Raw genomic sequence first — 25,409 nt, 5'->3', positions numbered from 1 at the left:
TAGGGCCTTGCACCTTACTGATGCCTACACTTTCTCTGTAACTGTAACACTTTATTCTGTTATTGTTTTCCCTTGTACTACCTCAATGCACTGTTGTAATGTAACAATCTGTACGGATGGCATGGAAAACAAAGTTTCGAAAAATCACAAATGCAAAGCAAATAATAAACCAATTCCAGTTCCAAACTCCACACTGGAGAACCTACCAACAACAGTTTTTCACATATGCTAATACAACCCAATTTAGAAACCAGTTGGGTGACGATACTAAACAAAAGAATCCAAGATTCACAGTTCAGTTCTTTCACTTCATTCTTCTTTCCAGCTGCAACCTGCACGATCCCAGAAAATGCACTACATTGGGACTGGAACAACTGCAAATCAGTATCGCCACTGCCAACTGTATCAGAGTTTATGAGTGTAGTGGGGGAATCTCTTAACCACTGACCTAATTGTTGATTCTGCTGCCAAGCACACTAGAGTTCTGAAATAACAGCCATTTTCTCGAAGCTCTGTAACATCTTACATGGAAGACAGTCCAGTTTCATCCCCTTATTCAGCATAACTGCGCCTCTTGTGGTGCCGTGTTCCACATTCTACCTTCTAGGCAAGGATATTTCTCTTGAATCGTTAGCTGGACTTAAGAGTCAGAGAGTCATAGAGATGTACAGCAGAGAAATGGCCCTTCAGCCCACCCAGTCCATGCCTACCCCTCTGCCCACCTGCACCAATCCCATTTTCCTGCATTGTCCATATCCTTCTATCCCCTGCCTATTCAAGTGCCCATCTAAATGTCTCTTAAGTGTAGATGTTGTATCTAACTGCACCACCACCTCTGGCAGCGAGTTCCAGATATCAACCACGTTTGTGTAAACAAAAACCTTCTGCTCAAATCCCTTTTAAACCTCCTTCACAGACCTGAGGGGCAACGTCATCAAGGGGATGGTCTGTATGTGGAATGAGCTGCCAGAGGAAGTGGTTGAGGCAGGTATATCAACAACATTTAAAAAGCACTTGGACAGGGATAGGAAAGATTTAGAGAGATACAAGTCAACCGGGACTAGCTTAGATGGGCATCTTGTCAGTATGGACTGGTTGGGCCAAAGGGCCTGTTTCTGTGCTGTATGACTCTATGAGAACATAAGACTGTACAGCACAGGAACAGGCCCTTCAGCTCGCGATTTTGTGCCAAACTAATTAAACTCCGAACTAAACTAGCGCCTTCTGCCTACACAAGGTCCATATCCCCTGCTCCCACCTTACACAATACTCTTTAGTTTTTGATAGTCCTACCATGAGAAAAAGATTCTATCAGTGCCCCTTATAATTTTATATCATCTTATATTTATGACTACCAGTTTTGAACCACGCAAGTATTTCCCCAGACTGCAGCAGTTCAAGAAGGCTGATCAACACCTCTCTCTCAAGGGAAGTCAGGGAGGTGTGGCAAGTTGCAATGACAGCCACATGACACAAGTGAATTGACAAAACTCAAGTGAAAACATCTGGTCTGTATTTACCTTCCAAAACACTTCATGCCTTTGCACACCTCTATTAGGTTATCATCAGTGTTATATTTTCTAGAGCTAAAAATTAACCATACCTGATCTGCTTTGCCTGATAATTTCTCATTTCCGATATCATGGCTGTTAATCTGTGGTTTTTTTGCACTCATATAATACAAAGCCCAACAATGAGCAGTGTGGTCCAAGTAAGATACAAGATCAATGCAATTTCTCTATAGCTCGAATTTCAACAACCCTCCAACAGTACCGGAGAGTCAAAAGAAGGTAGGGCCTTCTGATCTTACTGGGAAGCTGTCGGTTCCCAACTGTGAAATATCTGGTCAGCTGGTGAACTACACAAGCAATGCCCACAGGAAGGTGCTAATGATGTGTTTGGATAAACAGCCATTCATCTTGTTGCAAATGTAGACCCCACACCCAATTCCTGAATTGCACTAACATGGCAAAGGTCTCCCAATGGTTTAGTGAACAAAGGCAGTCACATATGACAAGGAAGACCCAAGTTCAACCACAGCCCATCAGTCAAGGAACATTCAACTGGGATGACACAAGGGGTTAGAAGTTCACTTTCAGTTAGAAATTAGTTGTTATGTGTGCGTCTTGAAAACACCCACCACCAGGCTCAATGACAGCTTCTACCCCACTGTTGTAAGACTCTTGAACAGACCTCTCATACTTTAAAGATGATCCCTTGACCCAGCAATCTACCTCATCATGGCCTTGCACCTTATTGTCTACCTGCACTGCACTCTCTCTGTAATTGTTACATGATATTCTGCATTCTGTTGTTGCTCTTCCCTTGTATTACCTTAAAGTAGTTATGGGTTGAAATGATCTGTATGGATGGATTGCAAAACTAAGTTTTTCACTGTATCTCAGTACATGTGACAATAATAATAATCCAAACCAATACACTGAACTCTAGTTCTGAAGTCTGATCCAATGGACTTCAGTGGAACCATTTTTCAAAAGCTGTGCACAAGACTTGCATATTACCACACTGCATGTTAAAACAAGGAACATGGGGATAAAACTCTAACCATCTGAGGTACTGGAAGTGGCTTGAACACCCCGGGTAATTGCTGGGGCAGGGAGACAAGGTGGTAGTGATAAACTCAACCAGGATTAACTCCTGATTTATTCGGTGTCTTCTGAGGAAACAGTGTGAGGGTCAGAGAAGGAAAAAAATTTCCTGCTAGCTTCAATTAGGCAACACCATAAATTTAATGGAGAGTTTTCTTTGAAGCAACATTCTAGCACACAAGTAAGATAAAGTTGAAATACATACTTGGGATTATATCTTCTGTTAGATAACCATCCCACATTATCCAGCAGGTAGTGAAGATAATTACCCCCTTTCCCCAAGACAGAATGAGGGGAAATTTGGCTCTAAAAATGTTCTCCTTCCAGTGCCACCTCCTTCATTCAATATTTGTCACATTGTGCACTTCAGTGAATCGTTGGTCCATATTCACCAAGTTGATAGCTAGTACGGAAACTAACTTACATTCACAACCGAGACACAAGAGACTGCATATGCTGGAATCTGGAGAGACACGCAAAGTGCTGGAGGAACTCAGCGGGTCAGACAGCATCTATTGAGGGAAATGGTCAGTCAATGTTTTGGGTTGAGACCCTTCATCCAGACCTGCTGAGTTCCTCCAGTGCTTGTTCTTGTTCCTTGATTCATCACGATGTTTCTGAGGTAATCCACTAAATCATATCCTCGTTTTAAAAAAATTAACAGCTAGTCTGGTGCAGAAGGAAAGACAATTCCAAAGGACTGTTGTAGCCTGTCAGCCTGTACTGCATAAAAATAAATTTCTATTAAGAGAGCCAGAGAGTACCCAAAATAAAGAGGTTGACGATTCCACAATCTACAGGGAGTTGAATAATTCTTCAGTCAGGGATTTGAATCACTGCAGGAATATACATAATGGTTTCTCTCCTAGTCAAACACCATCCTGAGTTGGAAATTTATTGCAATGTCTTCATTGAGGGTGGATATAAATCCTGGAACTCCCTCCTCAACAGCACTATGGGAGCACCTTCACCAGAAGGACTGCAGCAGTTGAAAAAGTCACTTCATCAACTGGATCCTCAACTTCCTCACAGGGAGACCACATTCAGTGCAAGTTGGTAATAACACCTCCTCACTGACAATCAACACAGGTGCACCAGGATGCATGCTTAGCCCACTGCTCTACTCTCTCTACACTCATGACTGTGTGGCTAAGCACAGCTCAAATGCCACATATAAATTCACCAACGATACCACTGTCGTTGGTCAAATCCTAGGTAGTTGGTAGTTCCTGGGTGTCAACATCTCAGAGGATCTATCCTGGGCCCAATACATTAATGCAATCATGAAGAAGGCACAACAGTGGCTCTACTTCGTCAAGAGTTTGAGATTCAGTATGTCACGAAAGACTCTTACAAATTTCCATAGATGTACGGTGGAGAGCATTCTAACTGGTTACATCACTGCCTGGTATGGAGCCTCCAATGCACAGGATCGAAAGGGACTGCAGAGCATTGTAGACTCAGCCAGCTCCATCACGGACACAACCCTCCCGACCATCGAGGACATCTTCAAGAGGCGGTGCCTCAAGAGGCGGCATCCATCACTGAGGACCCTCACTACCCTGACCATGCCCTCTTCTCGTTACTACCATCAGGGAGGAGGTACAGGAGCCTGAAGACCCACACTCAATGATTCAGAAACAACTTCTTCACCTCCGTCATCAGATTTCTGAACAGTCCATGAACACTGCCTCATTATTACTTTTTTTTCACCGGTATTTATTTCGATAACTTATAGTAATTTTATGTCTTTGCACTGTGCTGCTGCTGCAAAACAACAAACTTCATCTCATACAAGTCAGTGATAGTAAATCTGATACTCTTTTTGAAAAGTCATTAAGTGTAAGCAACAAATAATGTCCATGCCTGTGATACCCACATCCCATGAACAAATAAAAAAAAATCAGGATTTAATTTCAGAATTCTCACTCTTGTTTTCGAATCCTTGCCCAGCAACTCCTCTCATTATCGCTGTAACTTTCTCCCAGCTAATGAATGTAGTCAATGCAACAATCAACCTAAAATAATGGGCATTCCGCTATAGTTTTGGCTAAGGTTTGATTCTAGCTCTTATTTTTGGAATTCCATCTTTTTTATTCCTTAAAATCTACCTATTTGAGCATATTGTTGCACACATGTTGTAAATCTCATTATATGGTTCAATGTCAATTTTTTTGTTTGATGAAATGCCTTGGAATACTCTTGTTATATTAAAGGCACTATTTAAATATGACATTCTGTTATCACTGTATTATTTTTCTGTAAATGCCATCAGGAAACAAACTGCCTTTGTCGTAGCTTTCTCTGAAACTGCAAGGCAACAATCCTCTTAATGGGTCAATAGGAAGGGTGGCCAAGGAGCGATCTACTCTTATTTTCCTTTCCTTGTGCTGGAAGTAACAGAGCAGAAGAGGGCCAAAACTACGTGTACTCCTGTTCCTTGTTACTGACCCCCACCCAATGACTGTGTTTCAGGATGCCAGGCAAGATTCCAGTAGGATGTGAACCATCTGACATCCTGAAATGGAAAAGTACTTCCCCTTCCACATTCCAATCAGTTTCTAAATCCATGCATCTAAATTGAGAAGCTGCCAACACTCGCTTAACAAAATGGCAATCTGCTTTGATCCAGCACATTCAGTCCCATTCTGGACTCTAGCTACAGCAGACTTTGAACCGAAATGTCCTGCTCTTTGCACACATCATATCCAACTCTCTCTCCATTCTTTCTCTATCATATGGATCATCTCTTGAGGCTAATTTCAAATGTAGGGACAATCTTACAGCAACTGTAGGCAAATGCACAAATACACGTGTAATTATGGTCACTGAAGGACCGAGGAGAGCAAAGCAGTAACCACAACAAAGAGCAGGTAAAAAGATCGAAAATAACCAGTGTACTGTCAGCTTTCCCAGTCATTTGTCAACAAAGTATTGGCAGTGCTCCAGCACCTGACCCATTCAGGTGCTGCGCACAAGGAATTAGTGTCACTGGGGAGGGGAGAAGGAGCGCAGGTGATACAACTGATCCCAATTGCACAGAATCCTATCCTTGAATGGAGAGATTGGGAGACCTGGGGCTGTTGATTTTGAGGTATTTAATGGTGATGTTCAGTAATGGTGCATGGGACCATTAACCAGAATAAGATTTAAGAAAATCAGTGGGATGTGCAGAATTAACTTTAATAGTTGTTAGGACCAAAAAGAATGATGAAAGCAATTTCAAAAATATCTTATTAGGATAGATAAGTAGGAAGCATTTGTGTGGAGTCTATCTTGTTATAATGCTATCAAACTGTACACTTTATAACACAGAAAATTAGACAGTGCTTGAAAAATATACATGGGGGAGGAAGGAAACGTATCCCCAGCGATGGCGTTAATTATACTATACTGTAGGCACTACACAATGTGTTTCTCTTCCAAAATTCTGTTCCTTTGACTATGGAATCAATTTTGGAAGAAGAGACTACAATACAACACATTGAAAACAACACCCACAACTGGTGATGAAGTGCGAGGCATTTGGACAGGTGCTTGAACAATCAAATATATGATAGGCTGACAGGCCTCCTCCTCTACCGCACCATTCCATGATTTATAGTGAGTCATAGAGAGCAATACAGCATGGTTACAGGCCCTTCGGCCCAACAAGTCCATGCCGATTCATCACATCTACTTTCTCGTAGAATTGGTGGGCACCGAGTAGTAATTGTAGTTCAGTCCATTTTACTCTCCCCAGCCTGGAAAGCTCGAGGTCATGTCTGCCTCAGTGGCAGCTGAAGAGAGTGGAATCAGCACAGAGCAAGGAATTAACCTGGATGTTCCAGGCCAACATGGTTCAGTATTAAACTCAATCCACTGTTCAGCACCTGAGCTAACTATGCAAAGCAAGAACAAGAATTAGGGGCAGCAATAGGCCATCTGGTCCTTCGAACCTGAACCACCATTCATTAAGTTCATGGCTGGGTTTTCTACCTCAACTTCAGCTCTCGATTCCTTAACTATCGAGAAACGACTTGATCTCGGATTGGAATGAACTTGATTACTAAGACTCCACAGCCTTATGGGGTAGTGAACCCTCTGAGTGAAGACATTTCTTCTCATCTCAGTTCTAAATGACCAATCCTTTATTCTGAGATTGTGAACCACAGTTCAAGAATCTTCAGCCAAGAGAAACATTACCTTGCATCCACCCTGCAGGAGTTTTGTGAGTTTCAATGACATCATTGTATCCAGGATAAAAATTCCAACCTTCTAAGTGACTTGCAAACACAGGCTTGATATTAGAACTGCAACATATGTTCGAAGCTTCATCCTTCGAAGATCAACACGGTTAAACCTAATGGTAGTTATGAAATATGACAAATACTCACTACTCTGGCAGCACGCTCTTGAGATTCACACTTCCTGCAGAACCACGGTCCAGTTGGGACCTGAACGATTCCATAACAAGCTGTAAATAAAAAGATAGAAAGAACTATGAATACAGAGAAATACAAACAAGGCTTCAACAAGTCACAATATCATCAGCTTTCGCTGACCTACTCTTTCTCCCACTCTCAGTGCAAGTGTGGACAGTGGCTCAGCACGAAGCACTCTCACTTCTAAGTCAGAGATCTTGGGTTCAAAACCCACTGTGGAGATTTGAGCATAAAAATCGAGTCTGACACTCCTGGGCGCACTACAAGGGACCCACACTGTTGCAAGTACCATATCTCGGAGCGAGCCACCCATTCAGATTATCTAGACACCATAGTAGGACCTTAGCTGCTTCATTTGCAACATTATTATGATGAATAGACTTCAAAACACAATAGTGTTTTTGAACATCCAAACAAAAAAAGTGCAAGGAGTTATACAAATTATATATGCAATATACAAATTCCCTGGAACGTAGGAGACTGAGGGGTGACCTGATATACAAGATGATGAGGGGGGATAGACAAGGTGAAAGTACACAGTTTTTTTTCCCAGGGAGGGGGTGCTTAAAAACAAGAGGGCATAGGTGTAAGGTCAGAGGTGAAAGATCAGAGGTGAGGGATTTAAAAGGGACTTCGGGCAGCTTCAACAGTGATGCGTATTTGGAACGAGCTGCCAGAAACAGTGGTTGAGGCGGGCACATTAGCAACATTTAAAAGCCCTCTAGAGAAGTACCAAGGGTAGGAGAGGTTTATGGGGCTATGGGCCAAATGCGGGCAGATGGGACTAGCTCGCTGGGCAACACAGCCAGCATGGACGAGTTGGGCAGAAGGGCCTGTTTCCATGCTGTGTGACTCTATTACTTTAATTTAAAGTCTCTCTTTAGCTCCCTGAAGGTGCTGAAGTGGGATTGTGAGCAACAACTACACCCAGACCCCCAGTGAATATGGTGATGACCGTGAACCTTCCTGGTGCGCGCGCGCACACACACACACACACTCCCTGATGTACATATACACATATTATGACCATAACAACAGCTATTTTTTACTTCCTGCCCAAACCACCTGTTTTAAAACATCTTCTGGTTTAAGTCAATGTTGTTCAGGCCAGGCTTAAAGGAGATTTAATTGATGGGCATAAACCAATGAGAGGACTATAGATACAATGGCCCAGGGAGGACCCAACACCTTCACCAGAAAGGAAAGTAAACAAGGCTGATAAGTTTACACTGAGGGAAACCACCCAGAGGGTGGTAGGCGTGTGGAACTCACTGCCTTAAAGGACAGTGAAGACAGGAACCCATATTTGAACAGTACCTGTATGTGCAGCTACCAGGGCAGGACCCACAGGCTGTGGCCTGAGACTTGGGAAGTGAGATTAGGTTGGATAGCTCTACCCTAGCACAGAGAGGATAGACTAAATCACCTCATTTATAATATTTATGTCATAAAATTTCAATAATTCAGTGATGGAATGATTTTTTTTAAGACTCCATCCATGCTTTCTTTCCTCTCTTGCCTTCTAATGTTAGGTGTGGAGGAGAGTGTTCCAGGATAGTTCCTAGCCTGTGTGGCATTAGCATCAAAGGACTCAAGAAGAACCCCTTGCCAGTCTTTGTACCACCTGCACCAAGCACATTTTGTCCCTGTTCCATTGCCAAGCTCAGGCGGTGAGCACGACAAACCACTTAACTATGGAGGGTGCACACAGCCCAACCAAACCCTCCCCACATCAATCAATAGCACCAATCTGAAAATTCTTCTTTCAGTGTTCAAATCCTCACGCAGCTTTGGAAATTCCACCTTCCTCCAATTCTGAGCCAGTAAGTCCCAGCACTTCCCTCGCCCCTTCACTGCTGGCCTGCTCTTCAGGTGCCTGGACCCCAAGCAATGGAATCCCCAACCTCAAACTCTTCAGCACTCTCCTCGCCTTCACTCAAACCTGACTCACTTGAGTAAGCTTTTGGTCACCTGCCCCAACATCTCCTAATTGTCCTGGTGTGTGAAGCCTCTTTTTTATTGTGTGTGTGTGTGTGTGTGTGTGTGTGTGCGCGCGCGCGCGCACGCGCGCACCAGGAAGGTTCACGGTCATCACCATATTCACTGGGGGTCTGGGTGTAGTTGTTGCTCACAATCCCACTTCAGCACCTTCAGGGAGCTAAAGAGAGACTTTAAATTAAAGTAATAGAGTCACACAGCATGGAAACAGGCCCTTCTGCCCAACTCGTCCATGCTGACTGTGTTGTCCAGCGAGCTAGTCCCATCTGCCCACATTTGGCCCACAGCCCTCTAAACCTCTCCTACCCTTGGTACTTCTCTAGAGGGCTTTTAAATGTTGCTAATGTGCCCCCCTTAACCACTGTTTCTGGCAGCTCGTTCCAAATACGCATCACGGTTGGAGCTGCCCGAAGTCCCTTTTAAATCTCTCACCTCTGAATTTACACCTATGTCCTCTTGTTTTTAAGCACCCCCCTCCCTGGCAAAAAAAACTATGTGCTTTCACCCTGTCTATCCCCCCCTCATCATCTTGTATACCTCTATCAGGTCACCCCTCAGTCTCCTACATTCCAGGGAAAAAGCTATTTTTTTTAACGTGGTACTTCTATAAGTGAAGCAGTTGTCCTAATGCCCGATTTCTCCCCCTCCTCCTCCTCTCCTCCTGTCGCCGGTTGGAGACCCCAATGCCAATCTGGCTCACCCAAACTACACGATCGGCCTGGGATTCCCTGGGCCATGTAATAGTCCCATCAAGTGGGGCGTTTCACCAGCAGGAGATCAGCGCGGGGTTTATGGATAGCTGTAAACAGAGACACCAGTAGTTGCTAACAACGCTCCCAGGAACTAACTGCCAAACATCACATGCAGCCGTCAATCAGTAGAACGGTGTAGGTGAGCAGAACACTCTTCCACTCCCCTTATCGCCCTCCTCTTGTTAATTATGAGATCGGATTATTAATCACAGGTCAATGTGGCGCACTTGTAAGTGCATGAAAGGCCAGGGAGAAATAAAAGTTAGATTCCCTTCCCCCCCCCCCCCCAAAAGAATAAACAAAATAAATCTGTAATTGCGAAGCTGAAACACAAACCATCTGAAAAATGTGAACGATGCCTTACAACAAACGTACAGCAGAGAGGGTTTAAAATAACCTCACAAACAAGGCTACGTGACTGACAATTGGAAAGGACACATCACTGGCCTCCACGGCCGGCAAATAGACGGGCGAATTTTGCTAAGTTCTGGATTTAAAATTGTAATCCTCCCCTGGTTTAAAACTGGGGAAGGGGGGGGGGGGGGAAGAAGAGAAAAAAAATCACGTTTAATTTTCAGAGGCGAGAAATGAACGTGCAGCGAGGCACCACATCCTCTTGCAAGCCTTAAGCCTGCTTTCTCTCTCTCTCGCTTTAAAATATGCCTTCCTCCTCCTCGCTGCCTTTACCTTGATGAACAGCAACATTGCAACCATGCCCGTCACAGTAGACCAAAGGATTCTCGTCCCATCCTCTCTCGTCTGAACACACGCAGCAACCTCCAACCATCTCCTTCATACTTCCCGGCCCGTCCCGATTCCCTGCTGAAAAGTAGTTACAACAAAGTAACCAGCAGCATCTCCTCTCCGACACATTGTTTCCCCATAATTTGGAGAGAGGGGGGGGGGGGGGGGCAGTCCCGTCCCTCTCAGTGCAATGCAACCATTACCAGGGCGCAAGCGCTGCTCATTCTCGCAACTATGGCCGCAGAGAATAAATTCTGCGGTTCCCCGACCCGGCCTCATTCAAAGTCGCTAGGAAGGGTGATTTTTCGGTTTTCTTCCTTTACAGAATTTTACGCCGATTTAATTGCTGGTACGCTGAACAATATTAGGGAGAAAACAAACAAGAAGCGTTTAAAATGAGCCGTGCGTTGTTCTGGATCTTATCTTTGCATGGGTACGCTTATCACTGACGTGTTTGCTCCACATTGCTCAGTACAACAGCTTGGGTAACATACAGAACGTAGAGCAGTACAGCACAGACCCTTCGGCCCACCATGTCTGTGCTGACCATGATGCCAATCCAAACATCCTATCTGCCTGCTCATAGTCTATATCCCTCCATTCCCTGCCTGTTCACGTGTTGGTCCGAATGCTTCTTAATGTCATATCTGCCTCCAGCACCTTCCCCGTCAATGCATTCCAGGCACCCACCTTTTATGTTAAAAAGAAGCCATTAGATCTCCTTTAAACTTTCCCCCCTCTTACCTTAAACCCACACCCTCCAGTATTTGACATTTCCATCATTAGAAAACAGACTCTGACTATTTTCATAATTTTATGTACTTCTCTCAGGTCACCCCTCAGCCTCTGATGTAAAGAAAACTATACAAGATTGTCCAAAACACAATGTAGCTGGAAGAACTCAACAGATCAGGCAGTATCTATGGAGGGAAACAAACAGTCAACATTTCAAATCTAGACTTGGGCGATAGCCAGAGTAAAAAGGTGGAGGGGAAGGGGTGGAGCAAGAGCTGGGAGGTGATAGGTGGATCCAGGTGAGGGGGGGGTGTGATAGGCAGGTGAGGGAGGGGTAATTAGGAATGATGTAAGAAGCTGGGAGGTGATAGGTGGAAGTGACAAGGGGCTGAAGAAAGAATCTGATAGGAGAGGACGGTGGACCCATGGAATAAAGGGAAGGAGGTGGGGAGGGGAACCAGTAGGGGGAATGTATGGGTGATGTGGGCTAGTTGGATCTGCCAGCTCTTGCTCCACACCTTTGACTCATCTTTTATACTGGCTATCTCCCCTCTTTCTTTCCAGTCCGGATGAAGGGTCTCAAACCAATGTATTGACTGTCCATTTCCCTCCACAGATGCTGCCTGACCCACTGAGTTCCTCCAGCTCCTTTGTTTGTTGCTCCAGATTTCCAGCATATGCAGTCTCTTGTGGCTCAAGTTTGTCCAATCTCTCACAGCAAGTACACTTTAGTCCAGGTGGCAGCCCAGTGAACCTCTTCTGAACCCTCTCTAAAGCTTTCACATCCTTCCTGTAATGGGGTGAGCAGAACTGCACATGATATTCCAGATTCACAATAATCCATCCTCTGTAGTCTTGCCTGCTATTCTGCACACCTCCAATCCCAGCCTCTTCCCATAGAAAGCATCCTATTCCAATGCATCATGGCTTGGTATGGCAACTGCTCTGACAAAGACCACAGGAAATTGCAGACAGTTGTGAACACAGCCCAGTCCTCTGTGCAAATCAGCCTCCCCTCCATGGACTCTGTCTACATGTATTGCTGCGTCAGAAAAGCAGCCAGCATAATCAAAGACCCCTCCCATTCCGGTCATTCTCCCTTCTCCCCCCTTCCATTGGGTAGAAGATACAAAAAGTTGAAAACATGTACCACCAGACTCAAGGACAGCTTCTGTTCTGCTGTTATAAGGCTCTTGAACTGACCTCGTATGATAATGATGAACTCGTGATCTCTCAACCTACATCATCATGGCCCTTGCACCTTATTTGTCTACCTGCACTGCACTGTCTCTGTAATTGCAACACTTTATTCTGCATTTTGTTATTGTTTGTCCTTTTATACTACCTCAATGTAATAAGTACAGCAAATAAGTTTGGAATGATCTGTCTGGATGGCATGCAAAACAAAGCTTTACACTATACCTCAGTATAAGTGACAATAATAAACCAATGACCAATTACCAATTAATTTAGTCTCTTCACCACCATTGCCTGCGGCTGCCTGAGCTCTGGAATTCTCCCTGTAAAGCTCCCTACGTCTGCTTCCTCCTAAATCCTACTTTCTGACCAAACTTTTGATCACCTGCTCTAATTCTCCTCATGTGGATCAGCACCAATTTTTTTTTCTTTGATAATTGTTCCTGTAAAGCATCTTGGAACGTCCATCACTTTGAAGGTGCTCTGTAAATGTTGTATGTTCTTCAATTTTGCTTTTTTTTGGTTACCTCTTTGGCCAAACTCTGAGTCGAATCTCCTAAGATTTCTTTCTGTGGTTGGGCATCAATTTCCGTCAAACTACAATCATCCCCTTAAGTAAGTAGCACAGAAGTTAACTTACTGGCCTAGTAACCAAGATTCTAAATCATTGGAAGAAAATTCTTCTTTTAGTTAATACATTCTTCAATGTGTGCCAGACATTCTTTGATACAGTTTAAGGTAGTTCACAGGACCCATATGTCAAAAGATAAGCTAGCTCGTTTTTATCAACATATAAATCCTATATGTGACAGATGTAAATCGAATGTGACTTCTTTGACACATATGTTTTGGTCTCGTCCTCTTTTGGAAAAATATTGGAAAGATATTTTTAACATTATTTCAAATGTATTGAAGATTGATTTACAACCTCATCCTATCACTGCAATTTTTGGTTTACCAACGATAGAATCTGGCCATCTATCTGCCTCCGCTAACCGTATGATTGCCTTTGTTACATTAATGGCCAAACAATCCATTTTGCTTAAATGGAAGGATCCAATACCCCTACTACTTTTCAATGGTTCTCTCAAACTATATCATGTTTAAACTTGGAAAAAATTAGGAGTGGTACTGTTGATCCTTTGCTTAAATTTGAGGAAGTTTGGGATCCATTTATTCAATATTTTCACATGATATAGATCCCCTTATAATAACCTTTCAATTTAGAGGAACGGAGTTGACGACATAATATTGCTCTGTTTCTACTGAGAAATTTTAGTCCGGTTTTTTTTCTGTTTGTTTTTTTTTTGAATTTTTTTTTCTTTAACTTAGTTTGGTTTGATATATCTTTTATCATTTTTCTTATTGTTTTGGGGGTTTTTTCTTTCTTTTATATTTTATAATAAATCTTTTTCTTTTATATTATATTCATTCTAGCAGATCGTTGGATCTACAGATTTTTTTTATACTTTATTGTTCTTTATGATTATCCATGTTATGATTGTTCTCCTGATCTCTTTGTATTACATGTATAAACATTGATATAACAATCTGTATTAATTTGAAAACTAATAAAAAGATTGAAAAAGAAAGAAAGATTCTAAATCATTGATTCAAAGACGTGAGTTCAAATCATCTGGTGAATTTAAATTCAAGTATTGAAATAAATCTGGAGTTAAAAAATTAAATTAGATTAGTTCATTCTCATACACACTAGGGTGCAATGAAATTCCTTGTTTGCATGAAGCTCAGTGTTCATGATAATAATAAATACAAATACAACAATAATACGACAAGGGCAAAAACAGCAGAATGGTGCAAAGATTGTAGTGCAATATGAAGAAGTGCAAAAAGAAATAACAATAACTGAGTAACCAAGAGAGGTATAGTTAAGAGTCCAAGAATGTGGCAGCACCACTGGGGAGTGTGAAAGAGGTGATTGGTTTAGAAGTCCGATAGGAGTGGGGAAGATGATGTTCTTGAGTCTAGGTGTCCTTGAGTCTTGATGTCCTGGCAATGGAAATGTGCGATTGTTATAAAGTAATGGCCTTCAAGAAAGGATACCTGCCATCTATGCCTGGCCTATTATCTATTTATTTATTTATCTATCCATCTTTTATCATTGGCAATGCCACCATTTAGTGTTCTTTCCCAATTGTCCATCAGAAGGTGGTGATGAGCTGCCTTGGACCACAGCAGTCCTTCCAGTGAAATGGATCCCACAATTTTCTATCAATGCCCTCCATAATTTGGTCATCTTTACCCTTTTCTGTTCTTATCTAATGTCCTTCAGTGAAGAAGACCTGCCACTCTCACCCAGTCTGTGCATCACTACTTATGCATATGACAATAAACTCGACTTTGATTGCGATTTTAATAGGTGTATCCAAATCCAATAATGGAGTTGACTCATAATCACCCTTTAAATTCACAATGATTTGGGATGGAAAATAAATGCCGGCCTTGCCAGTGATGTCTGCAACATGAGAATGAATAATTTTCTTAAAAATCCAGCTTCTCCAGTATTTACACTGAAGTATCATCCTGGCTTCAGGTTCCAATTTGGTACTGATGTTCAGCAGGACTGGATGAGTATTGTATGAATGGAATTGGCCCTTTGGTTCCTGACCACTCTCTATCATGCCAAGAAGATATGGTTTCATTGAAAAGGATGAGCTTGTCAAAAATAACTCGAGTAGCCTCACACTCTTCACTGATGACACAATTCCACCATTCTGCAGAAAATTTAGTAAGTTCCTCAGGAGAATCTACTTGAGGGATTGCCATTGCAAATTTACTCGCAAGTTTCACGTAAACATGAGGCAAAGTTTGGAGCATATTCATGAGTGCCACATAATGGATCATCGAGTAGTGTGGCTTCCTTGATGCATTAGAGACGCTGGTTCAATCCTGACCTCAAGTGCTGTCTGTATGGAGTTAGCACGTTCTCACTATGCCTGCGTGGGTTTCCCTCGGGTGCTCTGGTTTCCTACCACATCCCTAAGACATGAGGGCTGGTGGGTTAATTGGCCACTGTAATTTGCACCTAGTGTGTAGGTGAGTGGTAGAATCTAGGGGGAGTTGATGAGAATGTGGGGAGAATTTAAAAGATGGAATTAATGTCGGAATAGTGTTAATGGGTTGTTGACAGCGACTCAGTAGATCCCTTTTCAATAATCTTTGAATTTAGAGGAGCAGAGTTGACGACATAATAATGCTCTTTGATTATCGAGAAACGTCAGTCCAGTTTTTTTCTTCTGAAATTTATTTCTGGTTTGTTTCATTTTATTACATATAATTCTTTTTTCAATCTGGGTTTTTTAAATATAATAAATCTTTTTCTTTCTCGTTTTGATTTTTTTTGTAATATATTTGTTTGCTAAGAAACCGTGGGGCTTAGAATATATCTTTTTTTACTCTTTATAGCTATATATGTCATGATTGTCCTCCCGATCTCTTTGTTCAGTTCTGGTCGCCGCATTATAGGAAGGATGTGGAGGCGTTGGAGAGGGTGCAGAGGAGATTTACCAGGATGCTGCCTGGATTAGAGCGTATGGAATATGAGGAGAGGCTTAAGGTGCTAGGGCTTTATTCACTGGAAAGGAGGAGGATGAGAGGAGACATGATAGAGATATATAAAATATTGAGAGGAATAGATAGAGTAGACAGTCAGCGCCTCCTTTCCAGGGCACCAATGCTCAAGACAAGAGGGCATGGCTTTAAGGTTATGGGTGGGAGGTTCAGGGGAGATGTCAGGGGGAGATTTTTCACCCAGAGAGTGGTTGGTGCATGGAATGCACCGCCTGGGGTGGTGGTGGAGGCAGATACATTGGACAGGTTCAAGAGTTTGTTGGATAGGCATATGGAGGAATGTGGGATAGAGGGATATGCGGGAGGAAAGGGTTAGATAATGTGAGAGTGGTTTGATGGACAGCACAACATGGTGGGCCGAAGGGCCTGTTTTGTGCTGTATGGTTCTATGGTGTTCTATGGTTCTATTACGTGTATAACTACCAATGTTATACGTATTTTTCTGTATCAGTGGATCGAAGGACTTGTTCCCACACTGTATCTCTCCATGAGTCTGTGACTATTGTGAAATGGTGCACTGAGGGCAGAACTCACAGAGAGGTAAGGAGAGGACCAGCTTAACTTTCTGACCAGGTTGCTATTCCATGGAGCCCTGCTTTCAGTACAAATACAGATAGAGATTTCTTTTATTAGTCACATGTACATCGAAACACACAGTGAAATGCATCTTTTGCGTAGCGCGTTCTGGGGACAGCCCGCAAGTGTCACCACGCTTCTGCCGCCAACGTAGCATGCCCACAACTTCCTAACCCGCACGTCCTTGGAATGTGGGAGGAAACCGGAGCACCCAGAGGAAACCCACGCAGACACATGAGGAGAATGTACAAACTCCTTACAGGCAGTGGCCGGAATTGAACCCGGGTCGCTGGCGCTGTAAAGTGTTATGCTAACCACTACGCTACTGTGCCTGCCCATATGGGGGTATCAGGTAAATATAGGGGCACTTACAATTGAGGTACGCATCCTTCTTCTGGAGAAGGAGAGTTGTTGTTAAGAGGGTGGAGTTGGTGGTGGGAGGAAGAAAAGAGGAGGCCAGAACGAACACTTCAGCGATGCCCACAATGGCTTCATCATCACACAACGTGAGGTAGTAATCCAGACGAGGCTACCTGCCGAATACTTGTCAGAGAAGGAGTGACCATGTTTGGGGAAAATCCTTTTGCTCTGGTCAGAGATAAATAGCAAAAAAAAAGGAGAAGCAACTGTCCCATAACTAATAAGCCTGACTTATAACACCACTTGTAACATATACCAACATATCTATGCAATGGAATCAGAATCAGAATCAGATTTATTATCACTGACTTAAATGACGTGAAATTTGTTGTTTTGTGGCAGCAGTACAGTGCAAGGACATAAAATTACTATAAATTACAAAAACAAATAGTGCAAAAAAAAGGAATAATGAGTTAGTGTTCGTGGTTCATGGACCGTTCAGAAATCTGATGACGGAGGGGAAGGAGCTGTTCCTGAATCACTGAGTGTGGGTCTTCAGGCTCCTGTACCTCCTCCCTGGTGGTGGTAAAGAGAAGAGGGCATGTCCCGGGTGGTGAGGGTCCTGAGTGATGGATGCCACCTTCTTGAGGCACCACCTCTTGAAGATGTCCTCTGAGGACCCATCAAAAATAAAACCTACAAGAAAAGATTATCCTTGACCGCAATGAATCACTGATGATGACTGTTGTCGTGCAGAAGCCAATTTGTACACAGCAAGCTCCCACAATCATGGGATCGTCTGCTTTAGTGACATGGTGAGAGGGACAAATATTGGTTGGTACACCAGGGAGAATTCATCTGCTCTTCTTCAAAACAAAGTTGTGGAATCTTCTATATCCATCTGAGGGAGCAGACTCGGCCTCAGTCTGACATACTTCACAAAAGATGGGAACTCCAGCTGGGCAACACTCTACTGTGTTGTCAGCTTGGACTTTTGTGCACAGATCTCTGGAGCAGGTCTTGGACGACAGCCTTTTGACAGACGTTGAGCTTTCACCCAAAATGAGAGGAGAGACCACTTCGCCGAGCACCTTCGCTCCATCCGCCATGGCTGTATTGATCTCCCGGATGCCAGCCATTTTAATTCTTCTCCCCATTCCCACACCGACACGTCTGTCCTCTACTGCCAAGATGAGGCTAAAAGCAAATTGGAGGAACCTCATATTCTGTCTTGGTAGCTTACAACCCAATGCATGAACATTGAATTCTCCAACTTCTGGTAACTGCTTCCCCCTGTCCATTTTCTCCATCCTCCCCATCACCCTGTTTCTATCCCCTCCTCCACCCTCTCTATCTGCCCATCACCCACATACTTCTCCCACTGGTTCCCTTCCCCCACTACTGATGTTCAGCCCTGAGGGATTGCCATTCTGCCCATGTCCTGTCCTCCCCATCTCCCTCCCCTTATTCCAGGCTCCATCTTCCTCTCCTATCAGATTCCATTGTCTTCAGCCCTTTGTCACCTCCACCTTTCACCTCTCAGTTTCCAGTACCGTTCCCACTGTCCCCTTCTCCATCAGCCTATCACCCCCCCCTCACCTGAATCCACCTATCACCTGCCAGCTCTTGCTCTGCCCCTTCCCTCCACCCTATTTTATACCGGCTATTCTCCCCACTACTCTTCCAGTCCAGATAAAGGCTCTCGACCCAAAATGTTGACTGTCCATCTCCCTCCATAGACTCTGCCTGACCCGCTGAGTTCCTCCAGCGTTTTGTGTGTTGCTCCAGATTCCAACATCTGAGTCTCTTGTGTCTCCGCTGAGTTTTCGGCCACGAGTTCGGCCTGTATCCACAGGTGCGACAGACATAGCCATGCAGCAGTTATGCTTAATGAACATTCCCTAGATTAAAGTCTGAGGAAGGGTCTTTGACCTGAAACATATTCTCTGTTTCTCTTTCCACAGATGCTGCCTGACCTGCTTCCAGAATCTTTAAATTAAATTTAAATTTAAATTTTAAAATTTTTATTTACAACATGCTAACAGGCCCTTCCGGCCCAACAAGTCCGCGCCGCCCATTTTAAACCCAAATTAACCTACCCGTACGTCTTTGGAATGTGGGAGGAAACCGGAGCACCCGGAGGAAACCCACGCAGACACGGGGAGAATGTACAAACTCCTTACAGACAGCGACGGGAATCGAACCCCGATCGCTCGCGCTAACCGCTACACTACCTGCCGCCTTATTTCCTAGACCAATTGATAACCACAAGTCTCATTTGTGCTGGGAGCAGCTGATTTCCCTCAGGGAAGCAATTCAACCTGAAATCTTTCTGAATCATATGAATTTAACTCATTAATGTGATGTCTTCAGCCATTTTGACTTAAAACACATTCAATCATAAACCACAACCTTACCCTCCCCCATATTCAGTTCCTTCCACTGGTAAATCGAAAGAGTTTTCAGAGAAAGAAAGATGTGAATTCATCTGCCACCTCTCACATCCTCTTCGGAAAACCACAAAATGTTGACAGTCATTGAAGTACAGTGGAAATGTAATCACTTCTGTAAAGAAGGGAATACAGTGCCAATTTACATGCAGCAAACTCCACACATAAAGCTTCTTCTGCTGAGGCAGACCACTGGTATTGAAGGCAACTTACTCCCTCTTCAGTTCTGTGAGTCCTGAACTGCTGTCGAGCACCTCCTGCTCCACAAACAATCTTGCGTTCAACGTCAGCAAAACAAAGGAACTGACTGTGGACTTCAGGAAGGTGAAGCCAGGTGAACACACACCAGTCCTCATTGAAGGGTCTGCAGTGGAAAGAGTGAGCAGCTTCAAGTTCCTGGGTGTCAACATCAAGGAGGATCTATGAAACCATGAAGGAGATGCGCCAGTGGCTCTACTTTCCTAGAAGTTCAAGAAGATTCGGCAGGTCATCAAAGACTCTCACAACTTCTACAGTTGTACAGTGGAAAGCATTCTGACTGGTTGCAATATGGAATGGTAGGGAACTCCAGTGCACAGGAACGCTTGAGGCTGCAGAGACCAGTGGACTCAGCCAGTTCCATCTTGGGTACAGCTCTCCCCACCATCGAGGACATCTACAAGAGGCGATATCTCAGGGAGGCCACATCCATCATTAAGGACACCCACCATCCGAGATGTGCCCTCTTCTCGATGTTGCCATCAGGCAGGAGGTACAGGAGACCGAAGACCCACACCTCAAGGTTCGACAACAGCTTCTTCCCCACTGCCCTCTGGTTCTTGAACCGACCTGAAAAACCCTAATTCTACCCTGGACTGTATTTTCCCCAACTTGCACTAATGTTGTTAGGTTTAGTTTTGTTTATTCTGTCGTGTAACTTGAATATAGTTTATGTTCATTTAAGTTTATGTAATTTATGCCGTCATGTTTATAATGTACTGTGCTACTGCTGCAAAAAGCTCATTTTTATGGCATTTATACCCAGGGTGTGAATGCCCATGACAATAAAATTGAAATTAAAACTGAACTGAAAACCTGTGGCGGAGTCTGAGACAGGGCAGGTCGATGTTATTTGGGAGGATCTGTGCCCCTGCCCCCTTTCTCTCTGGCTTCTGTGAGCTCCCAAAGAACCTTGAGGTGATCAGTGCCTCTGCAGATCCTCGTCCGTCATTTCAAATGATCAAAGACCAGGGAATCAATGAGGATGTTGCCATTTTTGGAGGAGGCTTTCAGAACACCCTTGAAGTATTTCCTCTGCCTTTCTCAGAATCTCTTGTCATGACGGAACTTGAAGCAAAGCGTCTGTCTTGGAAGTCTGGTGTCAGACATAAGTATTGGCCAGGACACAACAGAAAATTCTGCTCCTCTACCCTGAAGTAATAACCATGGGATTGTATTTTCCATCCACCTGAGAGAGCAGACTGTTTAACATCTTGTTTGAAAGCCACTGGCTCCACTCACAGTGCAGCAGTGAAGCATCAAACCAGATATTTTCCCTCAAGTTTCTTGACTGGGACTTGAACTCAGAACCTTCTAAATCAGAGGAAAGATTGCCGTCCTTTGAACCTGAATAGACTTAAGAGTCCTGTAATCTCATGGAGACACCCAGCCACTGAAAAAGCCATCAGGAGCAGCCTGCTCTCGTCACCACGAGGCTTTTACAAGGATCCTTACTATGGTTCAAAGAGGGAAAATCCAGGCATAGTTTGTGATTTAAATACAGACAGTCCCCGGGTTACATTAGGGTGTTGTTCCTGAGAACTGTCCACAAGTCAATATCGCCGTAAATCAGCAAGGTTCATTTTGTTTCGTAACCCATATGGTATCACTCTACATACACTTGCGTTAACTCTTTCATTTCATTGAATAATCATTCTAACACTAGTGGAAAATATACCATATCTAGTCATGTGCAGCTTTATAAAACTCTGGTTAGGCTGCATCTGGAATATTGCATTCAGTTCTGGTCACCCCATTACAAGAAGGATGTGCAGAAGAGGTTCACCAGGATTCTGCCTGGATTAGAGGGCATGTGCTATAAGGAGAGGTTGAACAAACTTGGGTTGTTTTCTCTGGAGCAGTGGAGGCTGAGGGGAGAACTGATAGAAGTTTATAAGATTATGAGAGTCATAGATAGACAACTGGTATTGTTTTCCAAGGGTCAAAATGTCTAATACCAGAGGGCGTGCATTTAAGGTGAGAGGGGGAAGGTTCAAAGGAGATGTGCAGGGAAATTTTTTTACACAGAGAGTGGTGGGTGCCTGGAATGCACTGCCAGGAGCGGTGGTGGAGGTAAATACAATAGAGGCATTCGAGAGGCTCTTAGATTGGCACATGAATGTGCAGACAATGGAGGGATATGGACCTTGTGTAGGCAGAAGGGACTGGAGAAATAAAAGACCGCAGATGCTGAAATCTAGATGAAGAAAACAAGATGCTGGAGAAACTCAGCAGAATGCACTCATTTAGTTAGGCATTTAATTACTAGTTTAATTAGTTCAGCACAATATCATGGGCCGAAGGGCCTGTTCCTGTGCTGTACAGTTCTACGTTCTACGTATTAATGAATGCCATGAAACACTTTTTTATTTTTATTGCCAGTTTGAAAAATACTTTAAAAATTTATCAGGAGAATCTGCATAAAGTCAGATTTCCTTAAGTCAGGTCATTCGTAACCTGGGCAGCCACTGTACCTGCTTGTTAATCTTCAGCAGTTTGGTGTGAGTTTGATGTAAACAGAAGTTTTATCACCAACCAGAAGTTTTTTGCCAGGTTCCTCCCTCTCCTTTAGCCATTGGAATGACTCCTGACCTGTGGACTCCCACACCACAGAAAATGTCAGGTATTGGAGTAGAAGGAGATCGTCTTTATTCATTCAGGCTATGTGGCTGCCAGTGGCAAGGACTGCATTATGACCATATCAGAGAGCAGTTGTCCATATTAGTGAGCTGGATGGGTTTTTACAACAATCCTGTAGTTTCACCAAAAGCATATCAGAGGTGGGTTTAACACACATAGCTGAGCATTTGTCTTCTGCTGCTGTAGCTCATTGGCTGACTTTGGGGTGACCTAAATGATGTAGGTTGACCAGTTTCCTATGTGTGCTGTAGATTAGTGAAAGGTTTGTTGGAGGTGAGCTGCCTGTAGAGTTGATGTGTGGTGCAGTTTCCAATCCAAAAATGCCCGTCTTTGTGATTAGTTGGCTCCTAGGTCTCCAAGTCACTCTCATCCATTCCTTTATCTCCATCAGCCTGACCCCCCCCCCCCCCCATACAATAGTGGGGACTAAAACATTGCTGCCAGAAGATTAATGTTGAAGGTCACAAGGTACCAGAAAGGAAGTTCTTTTCGGACATGCCTTACTGTCAAATCCCAGCCAGCAGGGCAGTGTCCACAGCATCGGAGCTGTCCCAAGTTCCACCATAATTTGGCACCTGTGTAGAGGTTCTTGGTTTCTGTACCACAAAGCACCAGGGCAAGTTTGATGAGAGCTAGAAGGGCAAGGGGAGCAGTTGCGAGGGAAAACCGTCACTTGTAAATTCCACTCCCAAGTCTCATGCTGTCCTGAGTTGGAAATATATCACTGATCATTAGTAATTGCTTGATCAAAATTCTGGAACTGCATAGTTGGAGTACCTTCTATATACAGACTGCAGGGGTTCAGAAGACAGTTCACCATCTTAAGGAAATTAGGAAATGGCCTGCATCCCATTAGTGACTTTCTTATACTTATGTTTCTATTTCTGAACTCCTGTATAAGTGGAAACATTTATCTTTTTGAAGCCCTTCAGAGTTTTGACAGAGTGTAGTTCATCTCTCTATTTTCTCCAAAGGAGCAACCCCTTGTCTCTTCAGCATTTCCTGAAAGCTCTAACCCCTCGGCTTGGTTTCATCTTTGTAAGCCTGGGTATTTTTTGTTATATTTTCTGTGGTTACTTCTACTTGCTTCTAAACTCAGAGAATAATACTGTGTACAAAGCTCCAAGTGACAGAGGACAACACCAAGGAGGAGAAGATCTGGAATCTTAGGAGAGAGGTCAGTAACTAGAGGGCAAGGAGTTAAATTATTTGGTAGAAAAAGAAGAGAATTAAGAATGAATTACTCAGTATGTGGTGGAGTTTGCTACCTGAAAGAGTGCTGGAGGAAGAAATTCTCACCGCATTTAAAAAAATACCAGGATGAGCATTTGGAGAGCCACAGAATGATGGATCAAGAGCTGGGAAGTAGGATTAGTCTCAGGTCCAGTTTAGGGCGGCAAGGACTTAATGGGCCAAAGGGCCTCATTCTATGCCATAATTATCTGTGATTCTTTGAATCTACCTGCTGCTGTAGAACAGGCTCTGGTACTGTACCAGTTTAGAATTATATAATTCTGCAATACGAGAGGAGGCCATTTGGGTCATCACGCTCATACTACCCCATTGAAGCATCTGTCTGTTACTACAACCCACATTCCTTCTCCATCACTCTGCAAATGTTTTCCTTTCAAGTATTTTCACAATTCCCCTTTGAATTTATTTTTGATTCTGCTTCCACCGCACTTTCAGACATGTTCTGGAGTATAACTTTAAAGAAAAGCTCATCTCCTCCTTGATACCTGTCAATTTGCTTAAATCTGTGTTGTTGAGCCACTGACCCTTCTCACACAAGGAAACGTTCCCATCTTTACCCCACTAAAACCTTTATAATTTTCACCATCCCTGCCACATTCCCCCTTAATTATCTCAGCCATGAGAACAACCCCAGCTTCTTCAGCCTCTCTCCATTGCTTAAGCGCTTCACCTTTGGTACATTTTAGTAAATCTCTAAAGCAATTTGAAGGTTAGGGCTCTCTGACACTTCCCTGTTCAGTAGTGCCTTGGTTTTAAAATTCTCACCCTTGATTTCAAATCATTTGTTTTCATCGCTCCCTATCCCTGTAAGGTTCAAGAACAGCTACTTCCCTCCAATCATTCCGTTCTTGAAACAACCAGCACAGCCCTAATCACTGGAGTTTTGCAACACTATGACCACCTTGATCACATTGCACTAAAATGGACTTTGTTTTTTAGTTCTAATTCTGTCCTTTCCTGTAAAAAATGTGTTTAATTAATGTTTTTCTTGTAAATGCTGCTTACGTGATGCTATGTGCCTGTGATGCTGCTGTAAGTAAGTTTTTCATTGCACCTGTGCACACATGTATTTGTGCATATGACAATAAACTCGACTTTGACTTTGATATTGATGTAATGCTACCCAATAACACTCTGAGACACCCAGACTCTTCCAGTTCTTGCCTCTTGATCATCCCAAATTTAATTGTTTCACCTTTGGTGAATTTGCTTTCTGCTGTCAAGCTCCCAAAATCTGGATTTACCACTCTAAATTTCACCTCATTCTCCTCCTTTTGAAGGTGCTGGAATCGGAATTTGAATTGGTTTATTATTGTCACATGTACTGAGGTACAGTGAAAAGCTTTTGTTTGCACGCCATCCAGACAGATCATTCCATACATAAGTACATCAAAGTAGTAAAAAGGAAAACAGAATGCAGAATATACAGTTATAAAGAAAATGCAGTGCAGGTAGGCAAGATCTTTGGCAAGATGGTGCCGGGGCATGGCGACTCTTTGCAAGCTGCTCTCAGCAGATCTTTTCATTACATTTATTATGCTGCTTGAAACTACTTCCTTGACAAAGATTTTCTAATTTATGGCTCAGCATCAGGTTTTAAATCACCTTGGGACACTTTGGAAAATATACTTTATTCATAAAAAGATTTACAGGAAATACAAATGGTATACATCTTTGTTTACAGTCATTGTGCTTTCAATCAATAATTATCCTACAATGCATCAATGCCGTTTATGGTTCCTCTTTGTACAGTGCACCCATGAAGTGTTTGGAGGCTGTCACAGGTTGGCAGTGTCCAGTGGTGTTAGGACCCCAGACTGA

The 25,409-nt window shown here is 43.3% G+C and overlaps 1 protein-coding gene across 5 annotated transcripts in view; it reads right to left on the bottom strand.

Moving 5' to 3' along the window:
- The window catches only part of LOC127582866 (protein AF-10-like), a 194,933-nt gene extending 184,308 nt beyond the window's left edge, over positions 1-10,625 (bottom strand). For all 5 annotated transcript variants that reach the window (XR_007958177.1, XM_052038465.1, XM_052038466.1 and 2 more), the window contains exons 1-2: positions 10,471-10,625; positions 6,986-7,065 (exon numbers count right to left, since the gene is read on the bottom strand). Coding sequence is in view for 4 of the 5 variants with exons in the window: in XM_052038465.1 (XP_051894425.1) it covers positions 6,986-7,065; positions 10,471-10,579 (189 nt within the window). In the remaining variant the exon portion in view is untranslated. The remainder of the gene's footprint in view (positions 1-6,985; positions 7,066-10,470) is intronic.
- Between the last annotated feature and the right edge of the window lie 14,784 nt (positions 10,626-25,409).

This window comes from Pristis pectinata, chromosome 25, assembly GCF_009764475.1.
Source record: "Pristis pectinata isolate sPriPec2 chromosome 25, sPriPec2.1.pri, whole genome shotgun sequence".
Classification (NCBI taxonomy): Eukaryota; Metazoa; Chordata; class Chondrichthyes; order Rhinopristiformes; family Pristidae; genus Pristis; species Pristis pectinata.
Note: the sequence above shows the minus strand (reverse complement) of the source record. Positions and strands in the feature narration are given on the sequence as shown.